Source organism: Protopterus annectens, chromosome 1.part0 (genome assembly GCF_019279795.1).
Source record: "Protopterus annectens isolate FY-2018-M chromosome 1.part0, PAN1.0, whole genome shotgun sequence".
NCBI lineage: Eukaryota > Metazoa > Chordata > Ceratodontiformes > Protopteridae > Protopterus > Protopterus annectens.
The window spans coordinates 576,613,541-576,625,794 of NC_056725.1; the positions used below are offsets into that span (position 1 = coordinate 576,613,541).

The 12,254-nt window shown below is 38.5% G+C and overlaps 1 protein-coding gene across 1 annotated transcript in view; it reads left to right on the forward strand.

Moving 5' to 3' along the window:
- The window catches only part of LYPLAL1 (lysophospholipase like 1), a 210,223-nt gene extending 198,723 nt beyond the window's left edge, over positions 1 to 11,500 (forward strand). The window contains exon 5 of the mRNA XM_044061423.1: positions 6,909 to 11,500. Coding sequence (XP_043917358.1) covers positions 6,909 to 7,136 — 228 coding nt within the window. The 3' untranslated portion in view covers positions 7,137 to 11,500. The remainder of the gene's footprint in view (positions 1 to 6,908) is intronic.
- Positions 11,501 to 12,254: the final 754 nt, after the last annotated feature.

The following is a 12,254-nucleotide window of genomic DNA, read 5'->3' on the forward strand; positions in this document are numbered from 1 at the left end:
GTTGCAAGTTGTCAGCGATGACTTGCATGAGTTTCCAAGTTATTTAAAGAGCATTAAAAATAAATAATAAAGAATGAAGTGGCTTAATCAGCTTAAAACCTTTCTGGAGTGGTATACCTCAACCTGTGAATGTAGGCAAAAGTTCTGCTCCCTTCCTTATTCCAGTGCCTCTGACAAGGATATAGCTAAAGTATTTAACATGCATTTAAAAAAAAATCTCCACTCCATTTGAACCCTTAACCTTTAGCTAGTTATTTTAGCAGGAAGATGAATATGGCAAAGAGCTTCGTAAGATCATATAGGTACTTACCAGGCTATTGATCTGTGAGGATCTTAAGAAGCCTAAGTTTTCATTCTCTTGGTGGGCTCTAATGCTTTTACTTTGTGTATGAATCAGAGACTGGCTGAACAAGGATATGGTAGGACATTTACATGTTTCCCTTATCCATGAGGGACAGGGTGCGAAACCATAGACAAATATGCTGTCACTCATCCATTTTTTCCAAATTACATTTGAATAGAGTAAAAGAAGAACTTTGTTTTGTGTGCAGTTGGGAGAGTGTTCCATACAAATAGTATTCTATGTGATACGTATACCTATCGCTCCAACATGTTCTGCCTGTTTTCCAAAACAGATTGATATCCCTTGACCGGTTATAATGATACCATTGGATTTGGGTCTGATAGAAAAGGGCCTATTGAAGCTGTCTACATATGGCAAAGAATGCCATGATACTGAGAAAAGGGGCAAGACTTTATCTGATAGAAGGGGTGTTATACGCAAGTGCACAAGTGCCAGTGTATGGTTAAATGATTACATTCGCTGGAGCTGGGCCCAACACCTTTTAGAGCTGTGCAGTGAAAAAGGGCTTCTTTTCAATAGTAAATACATGGTGATTGTCACTCGTTCATCTCTAACACATATGACAAGAAGGCTGGGGTTTTCGTTTAGATGCTTTAATACATAGAAACACATCAGGATGGATAGCAGCTTCATTTAAATACGAATGAACTAGTTAACAGGTAGACCTTACATACATACATGCTTACATCTCAACTGCTTACTACAAAATGGCAGTCTAGCTTGCACTTTCTCAGTATTTATACATGTGTGCAAGCCCTTGGATAGCTTCTTAAAGATATATATACACACATTAATCTAAAGTGCTCAAAAGACAGTTCACTGTCGACATAGTTTCCCAGATGTCAAACTGTGGGATCAGTTTTCAGGAGTGTGTTGTCAATATGATACAAGAGTCATGCTTGCCAAAGGCTAATATTATGCACTTCTTGGCATTTAGTTTTAGTGCATGGTTTGGACACCAGCTGTATGTTTGGGGAAGGCCCTGTTGGAAGATCTTGTTGTCCTCTGGAGCATTTATGATGGCACTAAGCTTGAGTCATCTGCAGACCTGGTCTGGCATGTACCCTTAACATTGGCTTTGACCTCTGAGAAATAAATACCAAAGAGGAGTGGCCCAAGGACTGGACTCTCGGGTACACCTCTACTGACAGGTCTTTTGGAGGAGTAGAGAGGCCCACCTTAACTTCTTTTGTTTTGTTTGTGAAAGAGTTTGCTATCCATTGAGATGGCTAGGGATTGACATTTAGCTGGGAAAGTTATCTACGATACCTTAGTATGGATGTTGTTGAAAGCCTTTGAAGGTCTATATATGTGATGTGCACTATTTTGCCCTCGGCCATTGCTTTAATAACTTCTTTGAAGAAGTCATTCAGGTTAAGTTGACAGAACATGCCCTTGACATATCTGAACTGGGTTGAATCGAGAGTGTGTAGATTACCTATATCTTTAGTTATTAATTCCATAATGGTCCTTTCTGCTGCCTTACAGATGGGACCGATCAGGCTTATGGGTGTATAATTACATGCGTCTACTGAATCCCCACCTTTGTGCAAAGAAATGGCTGTTGCTTTCATCTGACATGAAGCCTGTTTTGAGGTGATTTCATTAGCTTCTGTAGGGGATTAGGCACGTTTGTTACAGGCTGATCGGTAGGCAGCTTGGTACGTTATCTGGCCCCATAAGACAGTATTCTTGGTCTTTGCACCTTTAGAACTTGTTCTTGGGAGCTTTGAGGATTTTAATACAGTGGATATAAAAAGTGTACACACCCCTGTTAAAATGCCAGGTTTTTGTGAGGTAAAAATATGAGACCACAAATCATTTCAAAACTTTTCCCACCTTTAATGTGACCTATAACCTGTACAATTCAATTGAAAAACAAACAAATCTGTTAGGGGAAAAAATAAAAAACGTACAATATGCTGGTTGCATAAGTGTGCCCACTCTTAAACTAATACTTTGTTGAAGCACCTTTTGATTTAATTACAGCATTCAGTCTTCTTGTGTACACACCTGCCATCGGTTAGAGACTCTGATTAACCCCAAATAAAGTTCAGCTGTCCTAGTAGGATTTCCCTGACATTTACTCAGTTGCCTACAGCAAAAAACATGGTTCATAGAGAGCTTACAAAGCATCAAAAGGATCTCATTGTTGAATGGTGTCAGTCAGGAGAAGGGTATAAAAAATTTTCCACACAATTGTATATGTCATGGAACACAGTGAAGACAGTCATCAAAAAATGGAGAAAGTATGAGACAACAGTGACATTGCAAAGAACTGGATGTCCCTCCAAAATTGATGAAACAACAAGGCGAAAATTGGTCAGGGAGGCTGTCAAGAGACGTACAGCAACACTGAAGGCGCTGCATGAATTTCTGGCAAGTACTGGTTGTGTACTACATGTGACAACAATCTCCTGTATTCTCCATATGTCTGGACTATGGGGCAGGGCTGCAAGACAGAAGTTTTTTCTTACATAGAAGAGCATCCAGGCCCGGCTAAAATTTGCAAAACAATACATCAAGTCTCCCAAAAGCATGTGGGAAAATGTGTTATGGTCTGATGAGTCCAACTTTGAACTTTTTGGCTACAACTCCAAAAGGTACGTTTGGTGCAAAAACAACACTTCGCATCACTAAAAGAACACCATCCCCACGGTGAAGCATGGTGGTGGCAGTATCATGCTTTGGGGTTGCTTTTCTTCAGCTGGAACTGGGGCTTTAGTCAAGGTGGAGGGAATTATGAACAGTTCCAAATACCAATCACTTTTGCCCCATTACCTTCAGGCGTCTGCTAGAAAGCTGAAGATGAAGAGGAATTTCACCTTTCATCACAACAATGACCCCAAGCATAGATCCAAATTAACAAAAGACTGGCTTCACCAGAAGAAAATTAAAAGTTTGGAATGCTCCAGCCAGAGACCAGACCTAAATTCAACAGAAAATCTGTGGGGTGACCTGAAGAGGGCTGTGCACAAGAGATGCCATTGCAACCTGACAGATATGGAGCGCTTTTGCAAGGAAGAGTGGGCAAATTATTGCCAAGACAACATGTGCCATGCTGATAGACTCCTACCCAAGGAGACTGAATGCTGTAATTAAATCAAAAGGTGCTTCAACAAAGTATTAGTTTAAGGGTGTGCACATTTGTGCAACCAGCCTATTAACAGATTTGTTTGTTTTTCAATTGAATTGTACAGGTGATAGGTTACATTAAAGGTGGAAAAGGTTTTGAAATGATTTATTGTGGTCTAATTTTTTATAACACAAACTCCTGGCATTTTTACAGGGGTGTGTACACTTTTTTTATATCCACTGTACATCTTGAAGGAAGCCATGTGTTTTACAGTTAAGAGATTTCTGTATCCAATCCAGTTACGTTCCTCCTAAATTTTTCAGGCTGCCAGCTTTTTCCCTGGTTGTTCTTGTGACACATCTGGTCAAAAGTAACTTTGGGAAGGGTAAAATTCCATCCTTAAGTTTCACTTTATTTTACTACATAGGGATGGAACATCAGTGAATGCTAGCAGTTATAGACCCATAGCTGTAATATCTTCGATGGCAAAGATGCTGGAAGGTGTTGTCCATCACAGGTTGCTGAATTACTGAAATAATTAACATTCACAACACAAACTTATAAAGGACTATAATGGTAATACAGAACCTCTGTCTGTGGCAGATTACATGTTTGAAAATAAAAACTACGAACAAGGTAGTACTAAGGACCACCAACAAGGCTGAACCACACAAACTCTTTATTGTAAGGCAGAGGCTCCAAAACACATTTGAAAATAATGAACAAGTAGTGGCTGCCTTCTTCCTTGACATGTTCAAGGCATTTGTTGTCATGAGTCATGTGTTCTGGACAGGCAGCCATTCTTGTTTTACAGGACTAGAGCTGCAGGAAAATAGGCTAAAGAAGTCAGGAAATCCTTCTATGTGGTACACCTCATCACTAAGGGCTTTTCATCCAGAAAAAAGGAGGTTGTTGTCCCACTGTACTCATCCCTCATTAGACCCATTATAGAATACAACGCCCCATTTGGTATGTACCTCTCAAGACATCTGCAACAACTGGAAAGGCCGCAGAAATACCTCACTAAAAGAATCACAGGCCTAAAGCAGATGCAATACGCTGACCGCCTCAAAATACTCCAGCTATACTCTGTCGCATATCGTCTCCTCAGAGGTGATCTTTGCTTAACATACAAGGCCATGTCAAACCCAGAGCTGTTGGACACGCTACACTTAAAGAAATCCCAATCCCTCAGAGCCACATGCTCCAGGGATCTAAACCTTGTCATCACAATAAACAAAACATGCTGGAGGGATAGGTTCCTGACCCAGAGACTCCCCAGACTCTGGAATAGATTGCCCGTACATGTCAAGCAGAGTGCCTCTTTGGTCCTCTTCAAAAGGAACCTTGACGATTGGATGGGAGAAAGGAAATTCACCCCGGGGACAGGGGTCCAGGGAAGTAAATAGTGTGGGAAGAAATAGCCAGGGAATTGTTATGGCTAGGCTTGTATAGGCCCTAGGGCTGATAGCCTAGTACCAACCTTTGATAGGTTCTCTGTCAGGAGAATTATTCCACAGAGTTCAGTAATAGCACCATTTCTTTTCAACATATATGTAAATCCCTTCCAACTGTGTTTTTTTTTTTGCCCTGCATTATGCAGAAAATGCAACATTAATTTACAAGGCTGAGTCCTTGTACTGCTGCATGAAGTAAAATACAAGCTGGATTTACATGTCAGTGCATCACAAACATTAAGTAATACTAGCGTATTTTGTAGTAAGTTCAGCTAGTCTTCATACTGTTTAGTCTTGTCCATCAGTGCTATCAATGGAAATTTGCTGGAAAGCACCATTGTTGTAAAACACCTTGGAGTATCTATGAATAATGCTTTAGACTTGAATGAGCAGCTAAAGCAGAAGTAGATGTTGGCTACATTATATACGATCCAAAGCTGTTTTACCATCTTGGTGAATTTTATGTTAGACATGGTATTTTCTGTTTCATGGTTACATTCTGTACACTGATTTATCAACTTAAAAGTCTTATAAACTGGAACAAATATATGAAACATGCACTAGGTTTGTTGATCACTCATTCCATAAGCCACACTACTGTTGAACAAAGGTTTTAAATTGCCTGTCATTCGGAAACAAACTTAAATCCCGATTTTATACCCCAGCTGTTCCTTAATTGAACCAAACTTTGGAATAATACAAGTCCATTAAAACTCTCAGATGTTCTAATGGTAACATGGTAAAAACAGAGTAGAGGTTGTTCTCTGCCTAGAGCTACTCTTTTTTTCTAGTTATTTTCACTCCTTCTAAACAAATTCCCTCTGGCATCAAAAGCATTAGTTTGTACTGTTTATCTCTTATGGAATCTGTCACTGGAAAAAAGTTGCTTGACTTTTAATGTTGCACTGTCATGGCTGTCCTTTTCAGTGCTTTTGTTCATGTGCCTGTCAGTGTGGTTTTATTTCAGGACTGACGATATGCACTGTGCTTTTAACATGATGCAATGGATTACTGTAAATGGTTGTTAATTGCTACATAATTATGCTCACCATCTGTGTTTCTATACCTTGCTGTTGTGGCTGCCTATTTGTTCAAGTTTTTTTCTCCAGTTCTCCACTGGAAGTGGTCATCCATACAGTTAGGTCAATCTGGGAAGCAAAGCATAAATAATGAAATGACAACAGTACTCTTCCCTTTGGGCCATAGGTTAGTAGTAGTTGTCATGTTTTGCTGGGGGAGATGGCTTGAAGTCTGTAGAGCCTGGTGAGTGCTGAAACATGTTTAAAAGCCCTTTTGAGAATGCCACCTGGTGAGTGCTGAAACATGTTTAAAAGCCCTTTTGAGAATGCCATCTGGTCTTCGTATCTGGTTAGTGAAAATGTATGCATACTGTATTAGTTACTTTAATTTGACTGAATGTTGGAGAGACTTTACTGACGACTGCCTGCCATGTGGATAGGGGATTTTCTTTTACACCATCCGTGTCCATCTTTGAGGGAGTAGACTACACACTAGAACATGTAGAAGGGGTCAGCTGGTCCAATACTGAGAACATTTGTTTCACCTAATATACTTTTTTATTGGATAGTCCCATTCTGTATTTGCATGCATATGTTTTGAAGCAGCTATCTCACACTTGGCAGTTGCAGTACCCTGAAGTAGGTATAATCAGAAAGATCTGAGGTAAAAGCTGTAAATTAAATTTTGTGTTGGGTTACTGTGTATTTCAGTGGAGTTGGTGTCTTGCTTAAATCAAATGTTTGTTTAAATTTAATGGGGTATATATATATATATATATATATATAATTTTTTTTTTTTTTTTTTTTTTTTTTGCCAGAGCGTTGTTTAGAATATTTTTGAATACGTTTAAAATGCTTGTAGAGGTGGTTGCATTCTGAAAATGTATGTAGGTTTAGCATTTAGCTTTTACACAAATAATGATTTGTAAAACAAACAAATAAATAAATGAACCGACATTAAATATAATTTTTAACTTTTGTGATTTCTGTAGGTGCTGCGGGAATATTCTGGCCCTCTGCCTGAATTATTTCAGTGCCATGGAGAATCCGATGACCTTATTCTGCATCAGTGGGGTGAGGAGACCAACAAAGAACTAAAAGCACTGGGTGTGCCATGTTCATTTCATAGTTTTCCAGATCTTGATCATGAACTCCACAAAGCAGAACTGGAAATGTTGAAATCCTGGATTTTACAAAAATTGCCAGAGGTGATGGAGTAATGTGCGTTTAAAGACACTAAAACGTTGGGGAAGTCCTGGGGGGGATATTTGTTGATTGTGCAAATAACATACCCTGAGACAGTCACAAGGAGTGGTTAGACTGAATGCAGAAAACTTTAGTATGCATTTTGTTGCATTTGCACAAAAAATGGACAAATTCATTTGAAACACATTGTACGCAGAAAGGAAAGTAAGAAAACAATGCTAATCACTGCTGATAATGAACCTGATGGAGACTTTTTTTTTTTTCGTGCACCTGATCTGATGCTGCATGTGTGCTTGAGTTGCAAGAAGTAGCAAGTACAGAGAAGGAATGCCCACTCTGTTCTTTAAAGCAAATGGAACAGACTTGTGTTTATTTCTACCAGTGACCATGATTAAGTAGCCTGCACAATATTTATGGTGGCAAATGTTTCTGAGAATCGGGACTTGCTTTTTATTCATCTCTGAGAGTAAAAGGATGATAAATCTTCAGTGCATATATGTAGGTGGCAGTAGTAATGAACGTTGTACAACACAAGGCATTTAGAAGGTCTTCAAGTTCAGGACAGGATAAAGGAATCTGAATATAAATAAAAAGGGTAATACAGTTTTCTATAGCAAAATGGCATTTGATAGAGTTGGCTTTTGACTGAAATGAAAGACTGGATGAAGGCCTAGAATGCCATCATGGAAGGTTGCAGTTAAGCTGGGGTCATTACTTCAAAGTTGCCAGTCTTTCCATATGTTTGAGCTTCTTCAGTTTCTTACTCTGGCAGTAGAATTAACTACTGTCTAGTCTGTTATAGAAGAATCTGATTATCAGAACATCTACAGAGAAAATTGCTGTTAACCACTTTTTTCTTAACCTTATGAAGAGCAGGCACCTGCTCTGTCCCACACGTTCTTGTTCAGCATGTCTTCAGGTTCATGCTTGTATTTACCATGAATGAGTATATTTAGGGCTTCATTTGTGAGGAGCAGTTATTCCAACCCAGATTTTTTTCCCCCTTAGTCATGTTTTGTAGCTCTCATCTTGCTGTGACCTGTGTCAGCACTTTTTGCCAGGGTACATAAGGCCAAACCTACTTTACCTTCTTTTTTTTGTTTTCCCCCATTGCATGTGCTGTACATTCCTCCATGCAAACATCGTAGGAAATTGCTCACATTTGCATTCTAGAAGAAATGACTGAACAGCATACAGAGTCCCTATGTCCCTTTGTTATAAACATGCCAATCAAGGCCTTCATTTGCCAACTACTTCAGGTGTTGGTGAAAACAGCATGTGGACTTACTGAATGACAAAGTGAAACTTCAGGCCTTCATTAGGGTACGACTTGAAGTTTATATGGATCACTATAATTTGCTTTCACTTGTATGCTGTATTAGCATCACTGTTTAAAAAATTAGTATTGATGATCTTGTCTTTTTTGCCAATTAAAATGAAAGTACCTTTATGTATTACACATTTTTAAACTTTAATAGATTTTTGCATGGTCGGGTTCTTGTTGACACTAAAAATAGCAGATAAAATATCCTGTTGTAAAAATATCCTGTTGTAGTAGCAGTATGCCTGCTATACTGTTCTAGATAGAAGGATCAGCTACTGCCCTAAGTCGTCGTAAAACTTAACACTGCCTTTACAGGAGTATCCAACACAGGTTGTGATTGTACAGATCGAATGGTCTCTTTCAAGACAAGTGCAGGCATACCTTCCTTTGCAGCAACTATTTTTTTCATTATTACAACAGACAACTGCTTAACTACTGGTGTATATTATGACACTGCTCATGGCTTTAATACAGGAAACCTAGAACTTGCTCTTTGAGTCGTTCATTAAGACACCTTCTTGTTTCTGTCAAATCAACACAAGTGAATTCACTTTGTTGTCTGTGTTTGTTTTAGTAATTATTAGATGGCAATTTTCCTGATACCTCTCAATGTCTCCACTCAAACATCAAAAACATTGTCCCAAAACCAGGTACAGAATTTATGTAAAATTCCGCTAGTCAGACTTTTTTTAGTAATATGCAATTTTTTGTTCTGCATGATCAGTGAAGGACAGAGTGAACCTGATAGAAAAATAAGGGAAGTATGTTTGAGTGTTATAGGACTTCAGTAATGATTCTGATAATGGTATGGGGTAGTGACAGTCAGAATATAGAAACTAAGTGAATATAGGAGAAAGTCCAGGGAAGTAAATTAGAAGATTAAATAGATGTTTCAGAATAAAATTATTTCATATGTTAACAGATCATTTAAAGATTAAAAAAACAGATTGGAGGATGCAGAAGAACAGAGTGAGAGCCACACGATGTTAGCGTAATAAAAACGTTTAATCCACGCTTTCGTAACCAAACTTCTTCAGAATAAAATGTACATTCTCTACATCACATTTAAAAACAGTTTTGTAATGCCTCTGCTCTGTTTTTTTTTGGTTCTTGTGGTTATCCAGGAGTTTTCCTCATTTAAAGATTAGGTTACAAAAAATGTTCATTATAAAGTAATAAGCATGAGAGGCAGACAATGGTGAGTTAAATAAAGCAGACATGTGGTAACTAAGGGAGGTAATATTGTACCTAGCACACAGAAAGCTTCTGTAATAATTGTTTACAAATTTTATATGCCAATAATTATGAAATGTTATTGGTGAATCCTAGAGACAAAAAATAGATTTGTTATGAAATTTTATTACAAAACGGCAGTTCTAAAAGTATAAAAACTGAAAGTTGAAAGAAGTAGTTAACATAATATTGTCTAGCTATACTTGTGTTTTATTGACTCCTCAAAACTGACAAAGGATGGAAAGAAACCTACCTGTATATCTCAAGACAAATACTTCAAAACTTCTGCTAAAATTGTACAGTCTTGTGTTAAGAACCTTAGACTAGTGAAATAAACACTTGAACAATTAAATGTATTTGACATAATTTGATATGAAAGCATTATGTACAAATATTAAGCATCATGTTGCATACAATCTGTAGTGTAATTCATGCAAAAGTCGCAAAACTGTGTAATGGAGATAGTTGATATTTTGTTTTTATTTGATGGAGAATTCTCTTTAGATTAATGGACCAGATTTTTCCTGTCTCAAATACTAATATTAGTCTTTACAAAAGATGTATGTCTGTAGTACTTGAAAGAGAATGTATTGGTGTAAGTTTTTATAAATCCACATTTTTTGGGGATAAAGCTAAAAATTCCTATTAATTTGTACAACAGTTAAGGTGGTTAAGAGATTGAGGTTAAGGGTGGTATTCACAGCGTCTCTTCATATATGTGCATGGCCAAATGAGGAGTGTCGCCATTGTCCTATGTTTATACAAATATACCTACACAAGTGAAGGGCTGCACAGACACACCCACATGCTTTGTCTGCAAGTTCTTAAACTTGAGTAGAAGTGGCCGGGTTGTATGAGAATTTAACAACTTGGAATGTAAAGTAACTATTACTTCCAGCTGTTTTCAGAATTGAGAGGTGAGCACGAACTTACAAAAGTTAATATATGTTAATGATGCTCAATTAAGGAAAGCAGCACCCTGTACCGCTATTTAGACATGAAGTTAAAGATATACGGTGTTATGTATTGAATGCATTGATGTCCTTATGTGGGCACCCTGACTGTGTCTTTGTAAGTTGCAAAGGAGAAGACAGGACAGCTAAAAATGGGGGTAGAGAAAAGACAAAGTGTATACAAATGTAGGACATCAGGAGGGTTGTGCTGAGGTGGGTGGCAAAGTAGGGATACTCATTTTGGTGAGGATAGACCCCAATTTTTCATTTTTTTTTTTATAACCAGAAAGTTGGGGATGGAAGACAGGAAGAGGGTATATGAGAGAGGATTAGGGAAGCATTAAGGAAAGCACATAGCATAAAAGACAGACAACACAGACAGAAACACTGTTGTAGGTTTACATTACTGGGGGACTCGAGACAAGTGGAGGGAGAGGTGGTAGAGGTGGTAGAACAGGTCTCGCCTCTGTCCAGAGGACCTCAAATATTTCCACTGGCTGATGGACTTGTAGTGGGGGACCACAGTGACTTGTGGATGAAGGCTTCCGGAGACTCAGTGGACAGATGCAGCCAGGTCAGTAAGTCTGTAACCCACTGAAGGAGGTGCTGCATTGTTGGAGGGTGTCTCTCCACCCCTCACTTAACTGTGTCTTCAGCCTGCTCTTGAACCTCATTCTGTTTGTTACTTTACAGGCTGCACAGCACCAGGGTTCCCACAGAACCAGAGCCACCACCTTGACCCTGTAAAGACATATTATCAGGCGACCAGAGGAAGCTGGTGATCAGTCCCTGACCTGTGAGGCACAAGAGTGGGCTGCCCGTGGTATCTCTGGACCTGTGGAAAAGGAACCTAAAAGGGGAAAGAGAGGAAAAAAAGGAAAAATTATAAATAAAAGAGAGCGAGGCTTTGAAAGAGAGAGACAAAATGAGTACAAGAAGGGCTCCTACTTTGCAAAGTATATTGACAATGTACAGCATGAGCTTGTGCTGTCAAATTATACTTGCATTGACTTTCGGAAAATGTTAATTATTTGTACACTTTTCAAATGATAATTTATATTTGGAATCGTTTAGCAAGAATTGTAACAGTCTTGTCTTTTTTTGCCTACAGAATGGACTAGATTACGCATGGACTGTCTTGTTTTTTTAACTTTATTGAAGTGATGAGTACTCAAAAATACCTTCTATTCAAACATGTCATTTTCATCTGTCTGTTTCTTATGTGTGCTTCTCTTCAGCTTTAGATATTAGAAAAAAGGAATGTATATTCATTTATCTGTGCTATACATGTATGTGTATGCTGCTTGGAATACATTTATTTTACAGCCACCCTTTTCCTATTGAATGTGATACAGTGGTTTTAACAATAAAGTAGGCCTTGTTGGTGTAATGCAGAGTTCTAGCAGTAATGTCCGCTTTGCTTATTTCCTGACAGTCTTCCCTTTCCTTTCCTAGTGTCAGGTATGTTGGAAGCCCCAGAGTGACTGGGGAGTTGGGGAGAGGAGATATCTGTTGCTGCATTGTTCTTAGTGGAAAATGGGCATTTCGTTAAAGGTTGCTAACTTTAACAGGAACCTGTGCTTGGCCACTATAATCTGTAGTATGTGGTGCAGTGCTTACCT